This window comes from Anomaloglossus baeobatrachus, chromosome 1, assembly GCF_048569485.1.
Source record: "Anomaloglossus baeobatrachus isolate aAnoBae1 chromosome 1, aAnoBae1.hap1, whole genome shotgun sequence".
NCBI lineage: Eukaryota > Metazoa > Chordata > Amphibia > Anura > Aromobatidae > Anomaloglossus > Anomaloglossus baeobatrachus.
In genome coordinates this window covers 40581237-40605829 of record NC_134353.1, presented here as the reverse complement: position 1 = coordinate 40605829, position 24593 = coordinate 40581237, and the positions used below count along the sequence as shown (strand labels likewise).

The following is a 24593-nucleotide window of genomic DNA, read 5'->3' as shown; positions in this document are numbered from 1 at the left end:
ACCCTGTGTCCTCGTGTATCTGTAGCGCTGGGGTGGGCCGCACCGGGACCTTCGTCGTCATAGACGCCATGCTGGATATGATGAATGCGGAGAAGAAGGTGGATGTGTACGGCTTTGTCAGCCGGATACGGGCTCAGCGCTGTCAGATGGTACAGACAGACGTATGTACTGCGGCCTCCGGGGGGCTGTGCGGGGGGCGCCCCCTGTGCCCGCACTCACGCTGCGCTCTTCTCCCCCTCGTGTCACACAGATGCAGTACGTGTTCATCTACCAGGCGCTGCTGGAGCATTTCCTGTACGGAGACACCGAGCTGGAGGTGACGTCTCTGGAAACCCATCTCCAGAAACTGTACAACAAGATCCCCGGCACCCACAGCAACGGCCTCGAGGAGGAGTTCAAGGTCAGAAAGGGGCTGGGCGTGTTCTCAAGATGACCCCAAAGACCCCCCCCAAAAATAACTGTATGAGCCGAAACCGGTCTAGCATCCACTTTACAGGACCTAGTGTCAAAAATACTGTATATAGAGGCATATCAGTCATTCTACAGGGGGAGGAGAAGGTGAGCTGTGACATCTATTGTGAATGGTGGATTCTATTATCTACTGTATATAGAGGCGTTATCAGTCATTGTACAGGGGGAGCAGAAGGTGTGCTGTGACATCTATTGTGAATGGCAGATCCTGTGTTATCAGTCATTGTACAGGAGGAGGAGGTGAGCTGTGACATCACCTATTGTGAATGGTGAATCTTGTGTTATCTACTGTATATAGAGGGGTTAGTTATTGTACAGGAGGAGGAGGTGAGTTGTGACATCAAATATTGTGATTGCTGGATTCTTTGTTACTATATATTGAGGTGTTGTCAGTCATTGCACAGGACGAGGTGAGCTGTGACATCACATATTGTGAATGTCAGATCCTGTGTTATCTTCTGTATATAGAGGTGTTATCATTCATTGTACAAGAGGAAGAGGTGAGCTGTGACATCACATATTGTGATTGCTGGATCCTGTGTTATGTACTGTATATAGAGGTGTTATCAGTTGTTGTACAGGAGGAAGAGGTGAGCTGTGACATCACCTATTGTGAATGGTGGATCCTGTTATCTACTGTATATAGAGGTGTTGTGCAGAGGAGGAGGTGAGCTGTGACATCACATATAGTGCTTTGCTGGATCCTGTGTTATCTACTGTATATAGAGGTGTTGTGCAGAGGAGGAGGTGAGCTGTGACATCATCTGTTTGTTAATGGTGGATCCTCTGTTATCTACTCTATATAGAGGTGTTATTAGTCGTACAGGAGGAGGAGTAAGTGAGCTGTGACACCACCTATTGTGAATCATAGATAATTCTGTCTTTGATGATAATGAGACTGCTGAAAAGTTGCAAGTTTTTATTATAGTGACTTGAAAAAACTGAAAAACTTTTAAGTACTACAAACCCTGATTTTAGCCTCTTCCAAGCCCTTTCTCGGTTTCCCGATCTCCTCCGGTGATCATTATCCTCTCTGCTCTTTTACTCATCACAGAAATTAACGTCCATTAAAATTCAGAACGACAAGATGAGGACGGGCAACCTGCCGGCCAACATGAAGAAGAACCGCGTCCTGCAGATCATCCCATGTAAGTGTCCGGCGGGTGCGGCCCCTGCTCGGTCCCCGCCGGGCCCCGGTCTCCTCTCTGCACAGGCGTAGTTTTGGGTCCATGCTCTTTATTAGAGGGAGGCGAAAGCTGCATTGCTTTAGGGTGTTTGTGTTTACAGGGGGGCTGGGAAGAAACCATTCCCCAAAAACAGCGAGGATCGCGTCCTTATATAGTCCTGGTTACCAGATCACTGGAGATCCTCCCTGATCCAGAGAGTTATTGGCCTCAGGGAGGGGTTATATCCTCCTAAAATTAGAAAAATGTACTTCTATTGGTGCACAGCTTTTATTTTTTTTTATTTTTCTTTTTTTTATCAGATGAATTTAACAGAGTAATAATACCGGTCAAGAGAGGAGAAGAGAATACAGACTATGTAAACGCCTCCTTCATTGATGTAAGTACCGCAGCCTCTAATGGGCAGTACATAGAATGTATATATGTATGCCGGATTTTGGGGACTATATGATGTGCTTTTATAGCAAGAAAATACCCTGCCAAGAAGTGTGTGTGTGTCTATAGTGTGTAGGCAGCTCCCTGTGATCCATGAGAACACTGGCACAGGTACCTTCCTGATCACAGAGAGCTGCTGTGTCTCCTCCTGGCTATACTGATCACAGAGAGCTGCTGTGTCTCCTCCTGGCTATACTGATCACAGAGAGCTGCTGTGTCTCCTCCTGGCTATACTGATCACAGAGAGCTGCTGTGTCTCCTCCTGGCTATACTGATCACAGAGAGCTGCTGTGTCTCCTCCTGGCTATACTGATCACAGAGAGCTGCTGTGTCTCCTCCTGGCTATACTGATCACAGAGAGCTGCTGTGTCTCCTCCTGGCTATACTGATCACAGAGAGCTGCTGTGTCTCCTCCTGGCTATACTGATCACAGAGAGCTGCTGTTTCTCCTCCTGGCTATACTGATCACAGAGAGCTGCTGTGTCTCCTCCTGGCTATACTGATCACAGAGAGCTGCTGTGTCTCCTCCTGGCTATACTGATCACAGAGAGCTGCTGTGTCTCCTCCTGGCTATACTGATCACAGAGAGCTGCTGTGTCTCCTCCTGGCTATACTGATCACAGAGAGCTGCTGTGTCTCCTCCTGGCTATACTGATCGCAGAGAGCTGCTGTGTCTCCTCCTGGCTATACTGATCACAGAGAGCTGGAGAGCTGCTGTGTCTCCTCCTGGCTATACTTATCACAGAGAGCTACTGTGTCTCCTCCTGGCTATACTGATCAGTCTGATCACAGAGAGCTGCTGTGTCTCCTCCTGGCTATACTGATCACAGAGAGCTGCTGTGTCTCCTCCTGGCTATACTGATCACAGAGAGCTGCTGTGTCTCCTCCTGGCTATACTGATCACAGAGAGCTGCGGTGTCTCCTCCTGGCTATAGTGATCACAGAGAGCTGCTGTGTCTCCTCCTGGCTATACTGATCACAGAGAGCTGCTGTGTCTCCTCCTGGCTATACTGATCACAGAGAGCTGCTGTGTCTCCTCCTGGCTATACTGATCAGTCTGATCACAGAGAGCTGCTGTGTCTCCTCCTGGCTATACTGATCACAGAGAGCTGCTGTGTCTCCTCCTGGCTATACTGATCAGTCTGATCACAGAGAGCTGCTGTGTCTCCTCCTGGCTATACTGATCAGTCTGATCACAGAGAGCTGCTGTGTCTCCTCCTGGCTATACTGATCAGTCTGATCACAGAGAGCTGCTGTGTCTCCTCCTGGCTATACTGATCAGTCTGATCACAGAGAGTTGCTGTGTCTCCTCCTGGCTATACGTGGCTATACTGATCAGTCTGATCACAGAGAGTTGCTGTGTCTCCTCCTGGCTATACTGAACAGTCTGATTGGTCAGGAGAGGTCGCTGTCAGGATCTGCACATTGATTCAGGGAACGTGGAGCGACCTTTCAGGTGCACTGATCATGTACATGGCTGGTAGGAACTTCAAAATCTGATCTTTTGTACAATCGACTTCTGATTAGTGCTTTTGTGTATTTGTAAGCAGAGCTAAGGGATGAATCATAATGTAGTATGTGTGTGTAGCAGGGCCGTGTGTATTCAGTAAAACTGAGAGTTAAAGCTGCACTCACTATACTGCTGGTGCAGTCACTGTGTACATACATTACTGATCCTGAGTAACCTCCTGTATTATACCCCAGAGCTGCACTCACTATTCTGCTGGTGCAGTCACTGTGTACATACATTACAATACTGATCCTGAGTTACCTCCTGTATTATACTCCAGAGCTGCACTCACTATTCTGCTGGTGCAGTCACTGTGTACATACATTACTGATCCTGAGTAACCTCCTGTATTATACCCCAGAGCTGCACTCACTATTCTGCTGGTGCAGTCACTGTGTACATACATTACATTACTGATCCTGAGTTACCTCCTGTATTATACTCCAGAGCTGCACTCACTATTCTGCTGGTGCAGTCACTGTGTACATACATTACATTACTGATCCTGAGTTACCTCCTGTATTATACTCCAGAGCTGCACTCACTATTCTGCTGGTGCAGTCACTGTGTACATACATTACATTACTGATCCTGAGTTACCTTCTGTATTATACTCCAGAGCTGCACTCACTATTCTGCTGGTGCAGTCACTGTGTACATACATTACTGATCCTGAGTAACCTCCTGTATTATACCCCAGAGCTGCACTCACTATTCTGCTGGTGCAGTCACTGTGTACATACATTACATTACTGATCCTGAGTTACCTCCTGTATTATACTCCAGAGCTGCACTCACTATTCTGCTGGTGCAGTCACTGTGTACATACATTACATTACTGATCCTGAGTTACCTCCTGTATTATACTCCAGAGCTGCACTCACTATTCTGCTGGTGCAGTCACTGTGTACATACATTACATTACTGATCCTGCGTTACCTCCTGCATTATACCCCAGAGCTGCACTCACTATTCTGCTGGTGCAGTCACTGTGTACATACATTACATTACTGATCCTGAGTTACCTCCTGTATTATACTCCAGAGCTGCACTCACTATTCTGCTGGTGCAGTCACTGTGTACATACATTACATTACTGATCCTGAGCTCTCTCCTGTATTATACTCCAGAGCTGCACTCACTATTCTGCGGGTGCAGTCAATGTGTACATACATTACATTACTGATCCTGAGTTGCCTCCTGTATTATACTCCAGAGCTGCACTCACTATTCTGCTGGTGCAGTCACTGTGTACATACATTACATTACTGATCCTGAGCTCTCTCCTGTATTATACTCCAGAGCTGCACTCACTATTCTGCTGGTGCAGTCACTGTGTACATACATTACTGATCCTGAGTTACCTCCTGTATTATACTCCAGAGCTGCACTCACTATTCTGCTGGTGCAGTAACTGTATACATACATTACATTACTGATCCTGAGTTACCTCCTGTATTATACTCCAGAGCTGCACTCACTATACTGCTGGTGTAGTCACTGTGTACATACATTACATTACTGATCCTGAGTTACCTCCTGTATTATACTCCAGAGCTGCACTCGCTATTCTGCTGGTGCAGTCACTGTGTACATACATTACATTACTGATCCTGAGTTACCTCCTGTATTATACTCCAGAGCTGCACTCACTATTCTGCTGGTGCAGTCACTGTGTACATACATTACTGATCCTGAGTAACCTCCTGTATTATACCCCAGAGCTGCACTCACTATTCTGCTGGTGCAGTCACTGTGTACATACATTACAATACTGATCCTGAGTTACCTCCTGTATTATACTCCAGAGCTGCACTCCCTATTCTGCTGGTGCAGTCACTGTGTACATACATTACTGATCCTGAGTAACCTCCTGTATTATACCCCAGAGCTGCACTCACTATTCTGCTGGTGCAGTCACTGTGTACATACATTACATTACTGATCCTGAGTTACCTCCTGTATTATACTCCAGAGCTGCACTCACTATTCTGCTGGTGCAGTCACTGTGTACATACATTACATTACTGATCCTGAGTTACCTCCTGTATTATACTCCAGAGCTGAACTCACTATTCTGCTGGTGCAGTCACTGTGTACATACATTACATTACTGATACTGAGTTACCTCCTGTATTATACTCCAGAGCTGCACTCACTATTCTGCTGGTGCAGTCACTGTGTACATACATTACATTACTGATCCTGAGTTACTTCCTGTATTATACTCCAGAGCTGCACTCACTATTCTGCTGGTGCAGTCACTGTGCACATACATTACATTACTGATCCTGAGTTACCTCCTGTATTATACTCCAGAGCTGCACTCACTATTCTGCTGGTGCAGTCACTGTGTACATACATTACTGATCCTGAGTAACCTCCTGTATTATACCCCAGAGCTGCACTCACTATTCTGCTGGTGCAGTCACTGTGTACATACATTACATTACTGATCCTGAGTTACCTCCTGTATTATACTCCAGAGCTGCACTCACTATTCTGCTGGTGCAGTCACTGTGTACATACATTACATTACTGATCCTGAGCTCTCTCCTGTATTATACTCCAGAACTGCACTCACTATTCTGCTGGTGCAGTCACTGTGTACATACATTACTGATCCTGAGTAACCTCCTGTATTATACCCCAGAGCTGCACTCACTATTCTGCTGGTGCAGTCACTGTGTACATACATTACATTACTGATCCTGAGTTACCTCCTGTATTATACTCCAGAGCTGCACTCACTATTCTGCTGGTGCAGTCACTGTGTACATACATTACTGATCCTGAGTAACCTCCTGTATTATACCCCAGAGCTGCACTCACTATTCTGCTGGTGCAGTCACTGTGTACATACATTACATTACTGATCCTGAGTTACCTCCTGTATTATACTCCAGAGCTGCACTCACTATTCTGCTGGTGCAGTCACTGTGTACATACATTACATTACTGATCCTGCGTTACCTCCTGCATTATACCCCAGAGCTGCACTCACTATTCTGCTGGTGCAGTCACTGTGTACATACATTACATTACTGATCCTGAGCTCTCTCCTGTATTATACTCCAGAGCTGCACTCACTATTCTGCGGGTGCAGTCAATGTGTACATACATTACATTACTGATCCTGAGTTGCCTCCTGTATTATACTCCAGAGCTGCACTCACTATTCTGCTGGTGCAGTCACTGTGTACATACATTACATTACTGATCCTGAGCTCTCTCCTGTATTATACTCCAGAGCTGCACTCACTATTCTGCTGGTGCAGTCACTGTGTACATACATTACTGATCCTGAGTTACCTCCTGTATTATACTCCAGAGCTGCACTCACTATTCTGCTGGTGCAGTAACTGTGTACATACATTACATTACTGATCCTGAGTTACCTCCTGTATTATACTCCAGAGCTGCACTCACTATACTGCTGGTGTAGTCACTGTGTACATACATTACATTACTGATCCTGAGTTACCTCCTGTATTCTACTCCAGAGCTGCACTCGCTATTCTGCTGGTGCAGTCACTGTGTACATACATTACATTACTGATCCTGAGTTACCTCCTGTATTATACTCCAGAGCTGCACTCACTATTCTGCGGGTGCAGTCAATGTGTACATACATTACATTACTGATCCTGAGTTGCCTCCTGTATTATACTCCAGAGCTGCACTCACTATTCTGCTGGTGCAGTCACTGTGTACATACATTACATTACTGATCCTGAGCTCTCTCCTGTATTATACTCCAGAGCTGCACTCACTATTCTGCTGGTGCAGTCACTGTGTACATACATTACTGATCCTGAGTTACCTCCTGTATTATACTCCAGAGCTGCACTCACTATTCTGCTGGTGCAGTAACTGTGTACATACATTACATTACTGATCCTGAGTTACCTCCTGTATTATACTCCAGAGCTGCACTCACTATACTGCTGGTGTAGTCACTGTGTACATACATTACATTACTGATCCTGAGTTACCTCCTGTATTATACTCCAGAGCTGCACTCGCTATTCTGCTGGTGCAGTCACTGTGTACATACATTACATTACTGATCCTGAGTTACCTCCTGTATTATACTCCAGAGCTGCACTCACTATTCTGCTGGTGCAGTCACTGTGTACATACATTACTGATCCTGAGTTACCTCCTGTATTATACTCCAGAGCTGCACTCACTATTCTGCTGGTGCAGTCACTGTGTACATACATTACATTACTGATCCTGAGTTACCTCCTGTATTATACTCCAGAGCTGCACTCGCTATTCTGCTGGTGCAGTCACTGTGTACATTCATTACATTACAGATCCTGAGTTACCTCCTGTATTATACTCCAGAGCTGCACTCACTATTCTGCTGGTGCAGTTACTGTGTACATACATTACATTACTGATCCTGAGTTACCTCCTGTATTATACTCCAGAGCTGCACTCACTATTCTGCGGGTGCAGTCAATGTGTACATACATTACATTACTGATCCTGAGTTGCCTCCTGTATTATACTCCAGAGCTGCACTCACTATTCTGCTGGTGCAGTCACTGTGTACATACATTACATTACTGATCCTGAGCTCTCTCCTGTATTATACTCCAGAGCTGCACTCACTATTCTGCTGGTGCAGTCACTGTGTACATACATTACTGATCCTGAGTTGCCTCCTGTATTATACTCCAGAGCTGCACTCACTATTCTGCTGGTGCAGTCACTGTGTACATACATTACATTACTGATCCTGAGTTACATCCTGTATTATACTCCAGAGCTGCACTCACTATTCTGCTGGTGCAGTCACTGTGTACATACATTACATTACTGATCCTGAGTTACCTCCTGTATTATACTCCAGAGCTGCACTCACTATACTGCTGGTGTAGTCACTGTGTACATACATTACATTACTGATCCTGAGTTACCTCCTGTATTATACTCCAGAGCTGCACTCACTATTCTGCTGGTGCAGTCACTGTGTACATACATTACATTACTGATCCTGAGCTCTCTCCTGTATTATACTCAAGAGCTGCACTCGCTATTCTGCTGGTGCAGTCACTGTGTACATACATTACATTACTGATCCTGAGCTCTCTCCTGTATTATACTCCAGAGCTGCACTCGCTATTCTGCTGGTGCAGTCACTGTGTACATACATTACTGATCCTGAGTTACCTCCTGTATTATACTCCAGAGCTGCACTCACTATTCTGCTGGTGCAGTCACTGTGTACATACATTACATTACTGATCCTGAGTTACCTCCTGTATTATACTCCAGAGCTGCACTCACTATTCTGCTGGTGCAGTCACTGTGTACATACATTACTGATCCTGAGTTACCTCCTGTATTATACTCCAGAGCTGCACTCACTATTCTGCTGGTGCAGTCACTGTGTACATACATTACATTACTGATCCTGAGTTACCTCCTGTATTATACCCCAGAGCTGCACTCAATATTCTGCTGGGGCAGTCACTGTGTACATACATTACATTACTGATCCTGAGTTACCTCCTGTATTATACTCCAGAGCTGCACTCACTATTCTGCTGGTGCAGTCACTGTGTACATACATTACATTACTGATCCTGAGTTACCTCCTGTATTATACTCCAGAGCTGCACTCACTATTCTGCTGGTGCAGTCACTGTGTACATACATTACATTACTGATCCTGAGTTACCTCCTGTATTATACTCCAGAGCTGCACTCACTATACTGCTGGTGTAGTCACTGTGTACATACATTGCATTACTGATCCTGAGTTACCTCCTGTATTATACTCCAGAGCTGCACTCACTATTCTGCTGGTGCAGTCACTGTGTACATACATTACATTACTGATCCTGAGCTCTCTCCTGTATTATACTCCAGAGCTGCACTCGCTATTCTGCTGGTGCAGTCACTGTGTACATTCATTACATTACTGATCCTGAGTTACCTCCTGTATTATACTCCAGAGCTGCACTCACTATTCTGCTGGTGCAGTCACTGTGTACATACATTACAATACTGATCCTGAGTTACCTCCTGTATTATACTCCAGAGCTGCACTCACTATTCTGCTGGTGCAGTCACTGTGTACATACATTACTGATCCTGAGTAACCTCCTGTATTATACCCCAGAGCTGCACTCACTATTCTGCTGGTGCAGTCACTGTGTACATACATTACATTACTGATCCTGAGTTACCTCCTGTATTATACTCCAGAGCTGCACTCACTATTCTGCTGGTGCAGTCACTGTGTACATACATTACATTACTGATCCTGAGTTACCTTCTGTATTATACTCCAGAGCTGCACTCACTATTCTGCTGGTGCAGTCACTGTGTACATACATTACTGATCCTGAGTAACCTCCTGTATTATACCCCAGAGCTGCACTCACTATTCTGCTGGTGCAGTCACTGTGTACATACATTACATTACTGATCCTGAGTTACCTCCTGTATTATACTCCAGAGCTGCACTCACTATTCTGCTGGTGCAGTCACTGTGTACATACATTACATTACTGATACTGAGTTACCTCCTGTATTATACTCCAGAGCTGCACTCACTATTCTGCGGGTGCAGTCAATGTGTACATACATTACATTACTGATCCTGAGTTGCCTCCTGTATTATACTCCAGAGCTGCACTCACTATTCTGCTGGTGCAGTCACTGTGTACATACATTACATTACTGATCCTGAGCTCTCTCCTGTATTATACTCCAGAGCTGCACTCACTATTCTGCTGGTGCAGTCACTGTGTACATACATTACTGATCCTGAGTTACCTCCTGTATTATACTCCAGAGCTGCACTCACTATTCTGCTGGTGCAGTAACTGTGTACATACATTACATTACTGATCCTGAGTTACCTCCTGTATTATACTCCAGAGCTGCACTCACTATACTGCTGGTGTAGTCACTGTGTACATACATTACATTACTGATCCTGAGTTACCTCCTGTATTATACTCCAGAGCTGCACTCGCTATTCTGCTGGTGCAGTCACTGTGTACATACATTACATTACTGATCCTGAGTTACCTCCTGTATTATACTCCAGAGCTGCACTCACTATTCTGCGGGTGCAGTCAATGTGTACATACATTACATTACTGATCCTGAGTTGCCTCCTGTATTATACTCCAGAGCTGCACTCACTATTCTGCTGGTGCAGTCACTGTGTACATACATTACATTACTGATCCTGAGCTCTCTCCTGTATTATACTCCAGAGCTGCACTCACTATTCTGCTGGTGCAGTCACTGTGTACATACATTACTGATCCTGAGTTACCTCCTGTATTATACTCCAGAGCTGCACTCACTATTCTGCTGGTGCAGTAACTGTGTACATACATTACATTCCTGATCCTGAGTTACCTCCTGTATTATACTCCAGAGCTGCACTCACTATACTGCTGGTGTAGTCACTGTGTACATACATTACATTACTGATCCTGAGTTACCTCCTGTATTATACTCCAGAGCTGCACTCGCTATTCTGCTGGTGCAGTCACTGTGTACATACATTACATTACTGATCCTGAGTTACCTCCTGTATTATACTCCAGAGCTGCACTCACTATTCTGCTGGTGCAGTCACTGTGTACATACATTACTGATCCTGAGTTACCTCCTGTATTATACTCCAGAGCTGCACTCACTATTCTGCTGGTGCAGTCACTGTGTACATACATTACATTACTGATCCTGAGTTACCTCCTGTATTATACTCCAGAGCTGCACTCGCTATTCTGCTGGTGCAGTCACTGTGTACATACATTACATTACTGGTCCTGAGTTACCTCCTGTATTATACTCCAGAGCTGCACTCACTATTCTGCTGGTGCAGTCACTGTGTACATACATTACATTACTGATCCTGAGCTCTCTCCTGTATTATACTCCAGAGCTGCACTCACTATACTGCTGGTGCAGTCACTGTGTACATACATTACATTACTGATCCTGAGCTCTCTCCTGTATTATACTCCAGAGCTGCACTCGCTATTCTGCTGGTGCAGTCACTGTGTACATACATTACTGATCCTGAGTTACCTCCTGTATTATACTCCAGAGCTGCACTCACTATTCTGCTGGTGCAGTCACTGTGTACATACATTACATTACTGATCCTGAGTTACCTCCTGTATTATACTCCAGAGCTGCACTCACTATTCTGCTGGTGCAGTCACTGTGTACATACATTACATTACTGATCCTGAGCTCTCTCCTGTATTATACTCCAGAGCTGCACTCACTATACTGCTGGTGCAGTCACTGTGTACATACATTACATTACTGATCCTGAGCTCTCTCCTGTATTATACTCTAGAGCTGCACTCGCTATTCTGCTGGTGCAGTCACTGTGTACATACATTACTGATCCTGAGTTACCTCCTGTATTATACTCCAGAGCTGCACTCACTATTCTGCTGGTGCAGTCACTGTGTACATACATTACATTACTGATCCTGAGTTACCTCCTGTATTATACTCCAGAGCTGCACTCACTATTCTGCTGGTGCAGTCACTGTGTACATACATTACTGATCCTGAGTTACCTCCTGTATTATACTCCAGAGCTGCACTCACTATTCTGCTGGTGCAGTCACTGTGTACATACATTACATTACTGATCCTGAGTTACCTCCTGTATTATACCCCAGAGCTGCACTCAATATTCTGCTGGGGCAGTCACTGTGTACATACATTACATTACTGATCCTGAGTTACCTCCTGTATTATACTCCAGAGCTGCACTCACTATTCTGCTGGTGCAGTCACTGTGTACATACATTACATTACTGATCCTGAGTTACCTCCTGTATTATACTCCAGAGCTGCACTCACTATTCTGCTGGTGCAGTCACTGTGTACATACATTACATTACTGATCCTGAGTTACCTCCTGTATTATACTCCAGAGCTGCACTCACTATACTGCTGGTGTAGTCACTGTGTACATACATTGCATTACTGATCCTGAGTTACCTCCTGTATTATACTCCAGAGCTGCACTCACTATTCTGCTGGTGCAGTCACTGTGTACATACATTACATTACTGATCCTGAGCTCTCTCCTGTATTATACTCCAGAGCTGCACTCGCTATTCTGCTGGTGCAGTCACTGTGTACATTCATTACATTACTGATCCTGAGTTACCTCCTGTATTATACTCCAGAGCTGTACTCACTATTCTGCTGGTGCAGTTACTGTGTACATACATTACATTACTGATCCTGAGTTACCTCCTGTATTATACTCCAGAGCTGCACTCACTATTCTGCTGGTGCAGTCACTGTGTACATACATTACATTACTGATCCTGAGCTCTCTCCTGTATTATACTCCAGAGCAGCACTCACTATTCTGCTGGTGCAGTTACTGTATACATACATTACATTACTGATCCTGAGTTACATCCTGTATTATACCCCAGAGCTGCACTCACTATTCTGCTGGTGCAGTCACTGTGTACATACATTACATTACTGATCCTGAGTTACCTCCTGTATTATACTCCAGAGCTGCACTCACTATTCTGCTGGTGCAGTCACTGTGTGCATACATTACATTACTGATCCTGAGTTACCTCCTGTATTATACTCCAGAGCTGCACTCACTATTCTGCTGGTGCAGTCACTGTGTACATACATTACATTACTGATCCTGAGTTACCTCCTGTATTATACGCCAGAGCTGCACTCACTATTCTGCTGGGGCAGTCACTGTGTGCATACATTACATTACTGATCCTGAGTTACCTCCTGTATTATACTCCAGAGCTGCACTCACTATTCTGCTGGTGCAGTCACTGTGTACATACATTACATTACTGATCCTGAGTTACCTCCTGTATTATACTCCAGAGCTGCACTCACTATTCTGCTGGTGCAGTCGCTGTGTACATACAATACATTACTGATCCTGAGTTACCTCCTGTATTATACTCCAGAGCTGCACTCACTATTCTGCTGGTGCAGTCACTGTGTACATACATTACATTACTGGTCCTGAGTTACCTCCTGTATTATACTCCAGAGCTGCACTCACTGTTCTGCTGGTGCTAGAGGGTGAACTGCTAGTTGATAATGAGGAGGAAGCCTTTTATAAATTACGTCCTTGGTGGATCGGCCGTTGGTGGTGAGGACCAGCATAGAATGGGTTACTCTCCATTTAAAGAGACAGTACAGCCTATGTGATGGAATCCAGTTCCTCGGACCCCCTTCCACCGCAGAGCGTCAGCTATTATTGTGGAGGGTTCATTCAGCATCTTAAAAAAATAAATTGAAGAATGACCTTTTGCTGTTTTGGTGCGTCCCCTCCGCTGCGCCCAGACCTGCGGTCACGTCCCCCGGCTCTGGCCTGATTGCGATGTTTAGTATGAGCACACTGTCCCCCATTCATCCGGCTTATATTTTATTTATGGCAGACTGATTGGTGATTACCCCTTTCCTCGTTGTGGGGGTCAGTAATGTGCGCTTGTTCTGCCCGGGGAGGGGGGGGGGGGTGTTTGCCATTTTTGAGTTGTTTACCGCTCCGAAATAGAAGTGTGATTTATTTATCAGCGTGGTGTGCGTAATCTGCCGCTATTTACTAAGCGAGTCGCTCCACTTTTCTGTAAAGAGAAGAAAAAGCACTTGTTTTTCTGGTGAATACAAATAAACCCAAAAGTTGGGGGTCCCTTAAAGGGGACTTGTCACTCGCCATAAATATGTAATGTTTATGTCTGGTGTAAATGCCACCGTTCTCCTGAGTCTGGCAATGTATTTCTTTCGTTTCTACTCCACTCCTTCCCCAAGATACAGCCTCCATTATCTTTTATGTAAATTGGCTTTTTAAAGCGATGTGGGCGTGGCCGTCTCTTCTTGATGACCACGCCTTCTTGGTAAACGAGACCAAATTTACATACAAGGAAGAAGAGGGGATATCTCCGGAATGGAGAGGCGTAGAAACAAAAGAAAAACATCGCCGGATTCGGGAGAAGAGCGGCGTTTACACCAGGGGAAACCATTACATGTTTATGACGAGTGACAGGTCCCCTTTAATATTTACTTTCTTCGTTAGGTTACTACTATGATCTTGTTGGGTTACTGCTATGGTATGATCAATGGCTCCAGCTTAGCTTACATTGTTTACTGGAGTCTGCCATAGTCTGAAACCTATCTTCTTCATGCTGCTGTATCCTACCTCCTTTACACTGCAGCACAACCCACTGGATGTATCATTGTATAGAGAAGTAAGAACGTTTCAACCAGTGATACTACACTTAGTAATAAACAATGGTCTCCTTTACATGTGCCATATGGCCGCAGAGCATCATCGGCGCACACATGCTACTACTAGATTACCCCGTTTAGTAGTACATGTTATATTTTCCCTTTTAATTTAGTATTTTCAAGATCTCTGCTTGCATTCAGAGAATGGAAATTCCTCCCCCTTATTATTGAGAGAGCCCCCGAAATCTGGAAACTGTCACAAAGCACCTCAAAACACCTTTTTTAAGTAAATTTGTACAACCTTTTCCCGTCCATGTATTTGGTGCTAAAAATTAAAGGTGTTATCCGGCTTCTTTTGACTTTTTTTTTTTTTTTTATTACCCTATTGGGCTACATTGGGTCAGGTAAGTAGATAGTGAGCACTTACCTGCCCTGCTGTCAGCCCCTCTCCCCCGTCCCCCGGCTCAGAGCGGTCATGTGACCGCTCCTGCCGCGATTTTGCTGCTTCCGGTCATTTCATGTCGACATGGGCAGGGCCATGTTGACATGCAAATCTGGAACAGCAGGTTACCGCCCTGCTGGGCTGTACAGTGCGATGAGCCCCGCCCCCTTCCCTGCACCCTCCCACACATTCCCCCCACCCCATACTCTGCCCACAACCTCCCCCTGCACTGCTGTGGGGTCCGTGACCTGGGGGAGGGGCCTGGCGGCGGCTGCTGTGGTGTCAGCACCAGCACCGGGCCCCTGCTCAGGATCACACATTCAAATATACCGGCATCACAGATCACAGATGCCGGTACATTTGAAAGTGCTGATGGGAAGCAGCGCAGCGCTGCTTCCCATCACTGTCCCTCCCGTTGTCTGTGCTCTCTTCAGCACAGCGGTGACGTCACTACTGTGCTGATATGGCCAGAGCACAGACAGCGTGCGAACGTGCAGGAGCGGCGGGGACCGAGGACGGGTGAGTATGTACTCCCTACAGGTGTTCCCGATGGGGATGGGGGATGGTGGGGGGGGGGGGGGGGCGGTGCAGAGCGCCGCGTGCGGTACAGAGGGCCGCATGCGGTACAGAGCCATATGTGTGCGTGTGCGGTGCAGAGCCGTGCGTGTGCGGTGCAGAGCCATATGTGTGCGGTGCAGAGCCATATGTGTGCGTGTGCGGTGCAGAGCCATATGTGTGCGGTGCAGAGCCATATGTGTGCGGTGCAGAGCCATATGTGTGCGGTGCAGAGCCATATGTGTGCGGTGCAGAGCCATATGTGTGCGGTGCAGAGCCATATGTGTGCGGTGCAGAGCCATATGTGTGCGGTGCAGAGCCATATGTGTGCGGTGCAGAGCCATATGTGTGCGGTGCAGAGCCATATGTGTGCGGTGCAGAGCCATATGTGTGCGTGTGCAGAGCCATTTGTGTGCGGTGCAGAGCCATATGTGTGCGGTGCAGAGCCATGTGTGTGCATGTGTGGTGCAGAGCCATATATGTGTGCGGTGCAGAGCCATATGTGTGCATGTGCGGTGCAGAGCCCTGTGCGTGTGCGGTGCAGAGCCCTGTGCGTGTGCGGTGCAGAGCCCTGTGCGTGTGCGGTGCAGAGCCCTGTGCGTGTGCAGTGCAGAGCCATATGTGTGCGTGTGCGGTGCAGAGCACAATGTGGTGTGGGGTGCAGAGCCATATGTGTGCGTGTGCGGTGCAGAGCCATATGTGGTGTGGGGTGCAGAGCCATATGTGTGCGTGTGTGGTGCAGAGCCCAATGTGGTTTGGGGTGCAGAGCCATATGTGTGCGGTGCAGAGCCATATGTGTGCGGTGCAGAGCCCAATGTGGTGTGGGGTGCAGAGCCATATGTGTGCGTGTGTGGTGCAGAGCCATATGTGTGCGGTGCAGAGCCCAATGTGGTGTGGGGTGCAGAGCCATATGTGTGCGTGTGCGGTGCAGAGCCATATGTGTGCGGTGCAGAGCCCAATGTGGTGTGGGGTGCAGAGCCTGATGTGGGACTGTTATTTGCAATGCTGTAGTGATAACAGGTCAGTGCTGGGGCAGAATATACTGACAGGGAATGTGTGTGCAGGGGGCGGGCAGAGGGTGCGGCTGGACACTGGGGTGCGGCTGGACACTGGGGTGGGGCTGGACACTGGGGTGGGGCTGGACACTGGGGTGGGGCTGGACACTGGGGTGGGGCTGGACACTGGGGTGGGGCTGGACACTGGGGTGGGGCTGGACACTGGGGTGGGGCTGGACACTGGGGTGGGGCTGGACACTGGGGTGGGGATGGACACTGGGGTGCGGCTGGACACTGGGGTGCGGCTGGACACTGAGGCCGGGCGGTGACAGCTCTGACTGGGAGGTTTTGCACAGGAAGAGGTCAGTTTGTTGGAGCTGAATGTAAACAAAGAGCTGCAGAGAATAAAGGGTGAATTCAAGAGGAACAAAAGGTAGAAAACAAAAAATAACAATGTAGGGGTGTTTTATATGACAATACAGCGCAGATTAGCTTAACAAAAATTTTTCAGTTCATGTCGGACAACTACTTTAATGTTTCCAACTGTTTTATTACTGATTTTGCACATTGCAAGCTACAGGTTCTGCATATTCAACTTTGATGTGGTCATAAATCATCTGAGAGGAGCTCAGAAAAAGACTTATAAGTCAGAAGCTGTCGCTTTAAAAGGAGCTCACTGAAGGATTCTCTGTTAACTCCTCCTGCAGCCAGAATCAGACTGTGCACCACAGAGGCTGTAGAAACCCAGTTGCAAAAGTGATTTTTAGCACAATATACATTCATTTAGGTAAAAAAAAAACCTTTAAGTGGATTTTTAACCATTTTTACATATATTTTGTTTTTTTAGGCCTCATTCTATGTTCTTCCCATATTGACGTTGTGATGCCTTTGTCTCGCTGACAATGCTGGGGGGGGGGGGGGGTGATGTTATTCCATCCATAGGTGTGTACTTTCTATATTGCTCCGTTTTTCCGGTGTCGCAGGTTTTGCACCATGGGAACCCAATGATTAAATGTTCTACAGATTATCGGTGGTGCGGCCCCGATGTCTCCCTTGGGGGGGGGCTGCCCTTTTGTTCCTGTTTGTTTATGGTAAATCCTACATTTGCTTTTATGACTGTATATTGAAATATTAGCGGGGGCTCACTATCCGGAGGAGGGGTCTCTGTGGCCCATCCATGAGTTTCATGACCCTTGAATGGCCATAGAGCGACTGATAGTCAGCAGCCTTTTTACATGGTCGAATGTCGGACACTATGCTGGTGGTGAGGGTGATAGTCCGACAATGCTTACTATTCATTGACGTTGCCCTGTGACCTCTCTGACACAGGAGGGCGCTCTCTCAGGCCTGTCTTTTATCCTTTCAGGGTTACAGGCAGAAGGACTCGTACATTGCGAGCCAGGGCCCCCTGCGTCACACCATGGAGGACTTCTGGAGGATGATCTGGGAGTGGAAGTCGTGTTCTATCGTCATGTTAACCGAGCTGGAGGAAAGAGGACAAGTAAGGGTTAACGAGAGGTGGAAAATGCCACCATCATCCTTCACTCCTGAGAATAGTTTTTGGGTGGCCGTCGACCTCTCGGCTATCCGTCTCCTCGGGGGGAGTCTTGAGCTGACCATATGTTCTTGTTTTCTGCCTCCTTACAGGAGAAGTGTGCGCAGTATTGGCCGTCAGAGGGCGTCATGCCACTCGGGGACATCACTATAGAACTGAAGAAAGAGGAGGAGTGTGAGAGCTACACGGTGCGAGATCTACTGGTCACCAACACCCGGGTGAGCACGCCCACCAGGCTCCACCAGATTCTCTGCTCCGGTCATTGGGATGCTGGTGAATGTGTGGTGATCTTGGGCCAAGGACGGTAATCAGCACTGCTCTTCAGGCCTTCAGGCACCTGGACTCCACTTGTCTTTTGCAGCATCAATTCATGGGCTTATGTGGTCTTTTAGGACCTTGGCTGGGGGGAACACCAGTTCCCATTTGGAGCTTCAACAATTGGGCTTTTAGTTTGGGCCTCCACAACTCTACTCCACTTATCTTTGCTGCCTCTGCAGGAGGCCTCCGTTTATGCTTTGTGCCCTTGGAAAGTGTCTTTAGGGCTTAGACAGGGTGACTCCATCTTACTTTTAAAGCTTTGCCAAGTGTATTCGCATTGTCTTTGGATATTCGGCAGGGGAAGATCAGTTTATTGTTTGTAGCACTAGAAGGTGGCCTCCACTTGTCTTTTAGGTTTTTGCCAGGTTGACTCCGCTTGACTTTTGGGACTCTACTCGTCCCTTGGAGCATATAACAATTGGACTCTGTCCTTTGGCTCCTTGCCGGGTGGACTCCACTTGTCCTTTGGCTCCTTGCTGGGTGGACTCCACTTGTCCTTTGGCTCCTTGCCGGGTGGACTCCACTTGTCCTTTGGCTCCTTGCCGGGTGGACTCCACTTGTCCTTTGGCTCCTTGCCGGGTGGACTCCACTTGTCCTTTGGCTCCTTGCCGGGTGGACTCCACTTGTCCTTTTGGCTCCTTGCCAGGTGGACTCCACTTGTCCTTTTGGCTCCTTGCTAGGTGGACTCCACTTGTCCTTTGGCTCCTTGCCAGGTGGACTCCGCTTTTCCTTTGGCTCCTTGCCAGGTGGACTCCGCTTTTCCTTTGGCTCCTTGCCAGGTGGACTCTGCTTGTCCTTTGGCTCCTTGCCAGGTGGACTCTGCTTGTCCTTTGGCTCCTTGCCAGGTGGACTCCGCTTGTCCTTTGCCTCCTCGCCAGGTGGACTCCGCTTGTCCTTTGGCACCTCGTCAACTGGACTCTGCTTGTCCTTTGGCACCTCGTCAGCTGGACTCTGCTTGTTCTTTGGCGCCTCTCCAGGTGGACTCTGCTTGTCCTTTGGCGCCTCTCCAGGTGGACTCTGCTTGTCCTTTGGCTCCTCTCCAGGTGGACTCTGCTTGTCCTTTGGCGCCTCTCCAGGTGGACTCTGCTTGTCCTTTGGCGCCTCTCCAGGTGGACTCTGCTTGTCCTTTGGCGCCTCTCCAGGTGGACTCTGCTTGTCCTTTGGCGCCTCTCCAGATGGACTCTGCTTGTCCTTTTGAGGCATTGTACATCAATTTCTATGACCCATTACTCACTTTCTTTTTTTATCCAGGAAAACAAAGCCCGACAGATCCGACAGTTCCACTTTCACGGGTGGCCAGAAGTTGGGATCCCAACAGATGGAAAAGGGATGATCAATATCATCGCGGCTGTACAAAAGCAGCAACAGCAGTCCGGGAATCACCCAATCACTGTGCACTGCAGGTGAGTAGAAACGCTGCTCCTGCCATCACAGGGACTACCTGCCCACGTTTTCCGAGGGGTGGCTAATGCTGCTGGTGTTTGTGTTCACAGTGCCGGCGCGGGGAGGACGGGGACGTTCTGCGCTCTGAGTACAGTACTGGAGAGGGTGAAAGCTGAGGGAATTCTAGACGTCTTTCAGACCGTGAAAAGCTTGAGGTTACAACGGCCACACATGGTCCAGACACTGGTAGGTCCTTGGTTTCCCCTATTATTCGGGAAAGGTGTTGTTTGAAATGTTGGGGTGGTGATGGTCTCTTTGGGTGGTGATGGTCTCTTTGGGTGGTGATGGTCTCTCGGGGGTTGGTGATGGTCTCTCGGGGGTTGGTGATGGTCTCTCTCGGGGGTTGGTGATGGTCTCTCTCGGGGGTTGGTGATGGTCTCTCTCGGGGGTTGGTGATGGTCTCTCGGGGGTTGGTGATGGTCTCTCGGGGGTTGGTGATGGTCTCTCTTGGGGGTTGGTGATGGTCTCTCTCGGGGGGTGTTGATGGTCTCTCGGGGGGTGGTGATGGTCTCTCTCGGGGGTTGGTGATGGTCTCTCTCGGGGGTTGGTGATGGTCTCTCTCGGGGGTTGGTGATGGTCTCTCTCGGGGGTTGGTGATGGTCTCTCTCGGGGGTTGGTGATGGTCTCTCTCGGGGGTTGGTGATGGTCTCTCTCGGGGGTTGGTGATGGTCTCTCTCGGGGGTTGGTGATGGTCTCTCTCGGGGGGTGGTGATGGTCTCTCTCGGGGGGTGGTGATGGTCTCTCTCGGGGGGTGGTGATGGTCTCTCTCGAGGGGTGGTGATGGTCTCTCTCGGGGGGTGTTGATGGTCTCTCTCGGGGGCTGTTGATGGTCTCTCTCGGGGGCTGTTGATGGTCTCTCTCGGGGGCTGTTGATGGTCTCTCTCGGGGGGTGTTGATGGTCTCTCTCGGGGGGTGTTGATGGTCTCTCTCGGGGGGTGTTGATGGTCTCTCTCGGGGGGTGTTGATGGTCTCTCGGGGGTTGGTGATGGTCTCTCGGGGGTTGGTGATGTTTTCTCTCGGGGGGGTCGTGATGGTCTCTCGGGGGGTGGGGATGGTCTCTCTCGGGGGGGGTGGGGATGGTCTCTCTCGGGGGGGTGGGGATGGTCTCTCGGGGGGGGGGGGGGGTGGTGATGGGCTCTCGGGGTGGTGATGGGCTCTTTCGGGGTGGTGACGTCCCCGCAGCTGCCATTTTTTATTCTCCTGCTTCTCCTATTACAGGAGCAGTACGAGTTCTGCTACAGAGTGGTGCAAGAATACATCGACGCCTTCTCGGACTACGCCAACTTCAAATAAAAACCCGGCGGAGGACGCGACCGTGGCCTTTAATATTTTGTAATATTCTATTTGTTAATATCTAGATCAGTGTATATATCTTAACTGTTTTAGAGGATTGGTACAACGTGCTTTATATTAGCTGGACATTTTATATGTAGCAAAGTGATTAGTGCCGATAGCCATTTAGAATTTTTTTTTTATTTTTTTTTCTATTTTATTTTTATTTTTTTATCATTTGAATACAATAGCTTGATGTTTTGGATTATTTTTTTTTTTTTTATATCCCATCCATCATTTGTTCATTGGCATTGACACGAGCTCCATTTCTAACCTGAAAGAGAAAAAGCTTTTGGAATCCATTTTTTTTTTTTTTTTACAAGACTTATGGGAAACACAGCAGCATAGGCGCTACATTTACTGCCGTACGTCATGAATTTCTTCTGTAAATAATTATATAAATAGAAATTATATCATAGATTTTTTTTGTATTAAAAGCAAAAAAAAAAAATATGAGATGAACCTATCGGTCTTGAGATTATTGATACTCTAACGCGAGGCCTCCGTTTGTGACGGGGGGCAACACTAAGGGCCTGGGGGGAAAGAGGGGTGTCGGACACCAGTAGTAACCTGAATATGCTGCTTTGTATCACATAGGGCTAATTCTTATTGTACATTCCATGCATTGAAGAAAAAAAAACAAACCTCAAGTCGACTTTTTCTCCTCAAGGCTCCATCATTTACTCACAATATAGGCAGCCATTATGTCAGCTCCGAATTTGATGAGAATGCTATAGTTCTAGGGTAAAAAGGGGCAAGCTCATTCTTAAAGGGGACTTGTTACTTGCCATAAACATGTACTATTATTAACTGGTGTAAATGTCCTCGTTCTCCTGAATTCGGCGCTGTTTTTCTTTTGTTTCTGCGCCTCTCCGTTCCAGAGATATGACCCCTTCTTCTCTGTATATAACTCTAGTCTTTGGTGCTAAGGGGGCGTGGTCTCCAGGACAACGCCCACAGAGTAGAGTGAAGGACCACGCCCACTTCAACCTAGTTTTAAATACAGAAAAGACGGGGTCATATCTCAGGAACCGAGAGGGCTAGAAACAAAAGAAAAACTGCACCAGATTCAGGAGAGCGGTGGTATTTACACCACGTCATAAAATTACATATTTATGGCAAGTGAAAATTCTCCTTTAAATCCTTAGGAGTCATTGTCAACAACAGCTACATTCAGTCACCAAAGGATTTTCCATATATGAACTGATGGGCATCGTTCTGAACATTGATGAAGCTGACAAAATGGCTGACCCATTGCCGGGCTGTGTCCGCTTCAGAAAACACCCGTGACTGTCCACTCGCCGTGATTTTCCAAAGTTGGACTCAACCTGGGACTTTGTCTATTGTTGTAACCCACCATTTTGATTAACGGTCCACCAGTTTACGGAAGAACTCTTAACCGAAGCCATTCCTCCTACTAATGTCACTAAAGCTAGACACACGGACTGTAAAAATAAAGCTTGGAAGATTGTGTTTATTGATTGTTTGCTGGCATAGATTCACTTAAAGGGCAACTCCGCTCCGATTCCTAAAATTCTACACGTGTAATTACATATACCTGGCCATAGGGGGCGGTGTTGCTTAACTTAGTCCTGGTGTGGTAAAGCTATGCCACTTACGGAGAATGAGTTTGGAAAGCATTTTATGGGTAATTGTCACTACCCTCAACAGGGGGCGACGATGCCCACCAACCACCCCTCCTCCCCCATCCCCGAATGTAAAAACAGAGCTCAATCCCGAGATTTGATTGGAGCATTCGGAGTTGTAAATAATTCACTTTCCAGTTTCAGAAACTCTCCTGGAGGCATTGATGTTACAGTCAGTGGTGATCGGAGTTGCCCTTTAATTTGCCCCCCTGCAGTGAAGATCATTTTATCTGACATTTTTTTGTGGCACCTTATGTTTTTTTTTATTTTTAAATTGACTTTAAAGTATCAGTGATGATAATAAAAAAGTGAACCCGCTGCCGATGTACAGAACTGTGGCCGGGGTTCCTAATGTCTGTATGCTGAGTCTTTGGTATTTTCATCTGACGCCCCCCGCTGCAGGTACGTGGCCCCTGTGTAAGTGCACACATCCCACCAAGAGCCCCAAGAGGTCTGAGCGAGGAGTCCTCCTCCTGTGGAGGTTAGAGGTTGTCCGCACATACCCCTACAGAAGACATTGTCCCCTTCACACAGTCCAGGAAATACCCATTTTCCCCTTTAAGTCCAGGAAATACCTGGACTTAAAGGGATTGTCCAGAATTTAGATTGATTGACGTATCCATGGTGGGGTCCGGCAACCAGCAGCTCCTGCCGATCTGCTATCAGCTCCTGCCGATCTGCTATCAGCTCCTGCCGATCTGCTATCAGCTCCTGCCGATCTGCTATCAGCTCCTGCCGATCTGCTGTTATCAGCTCCTGCCGATCTGCTGTTATCAGCTCCTGCCGATCTGCTGTTATCAGCTCCTGCCGATCTGCTGTTATCAGCTCCTGCCGATCTGCTGTTATCAGCTCCTGCCGATCTGCTGTTATCAGCTCCTGCCGATCTGCTGTTATCAGCTCCTGCCGATCTGCTGTTATCAGCTCCTGCCGATCTGCTGTTATCAGCTCCTGCCGATCTGCTGTTATCAGCTCCTGCCGATCTGCTGTTATCAGCTCCTGCCGATCTGCTGTTATCAGCTCCTGCCGATCTGCTGTTATCAGCTCCTGCCGATCTGCTGTTATCAGCTCCTGCCGATCTGCTGTTATCAGCTCCTGCCGATCTGCTGTTATCAGCTCCTGCCGATCTGCTGTTATCAGCTCCTGCCGATCTGCTGTTATCAGCTCCTGCCGATCTGCTGTTATCAGCTCCTGCCGATCTGCTGTTATCAGCTCCTGCCGATCTGCTGTTATCAGCTCCTGCCGATCTGCTGTTATCACCTCCTGCCGATCTGCTGTTATCACCTCCTGCCGATCTGCTGTTATCACCTCCTGCCGATCTGCTGTTATCACCTCCTGCCGATCTGCCGTGTGATCACCTCCTGCCGATCTGCCGTGTGATCACCTCCTGCCGATCTGCCGTGTGATCACCTCCTGCCGATCTGCCGTGTGATCACCTCCTGCCGATCTGCCGTGTGATCAGCTCCTGTCGA

The 24593-nt window shown here is 47.6% G+C and overlaps 1 protein-coding gene across 3 annotated transcripts in view; it reads left to right on the top strand.

The window, feature by feature from the left end:
- The window catches only part of PTPRA (protein tyrosine phosphatase receptor type A), a 163189-nt gene extending 139705 nt beyond the window's left edge, over nt 1-23484 (top strand). For all 3 annotated transcript variants that reach the window (XM_075346471.1, XM_075346487.1, XM_075346479.1), the window contains 9 exons: nt 26-161; nt 251-400; nt 1526-1619; nt 1958-2034; nt 18197-18331; nt 18478-18603; nt 19955-20106; nt 20197-20332; nt 21365-23484. In XM_075346471.1, the coding sequence (XP_075202586.1) occupies nt 26-161; nt 251-400; nt 1526-1619; nt 1958-2034; nt 18197-18331; nt 18478-18603; nt 19955-20106; nt 20197-20332; nt 21365-21439 (1081 nt within the window). In that variant the 3' untranslated portion in view covers nt 21440-23484. The remainder of the gene's footprint in view (nt 1-25; nt 162-250; nt 401-1525; nt 1620-1957; nt 2035-18196; nt 18332-18477; nt 18604-19954; nt 20107-20196; nt 20333-21364) is intronic.
- The last annotated feature ends 1109 nt before the right edge of the window (nt 23485-24593 follow it).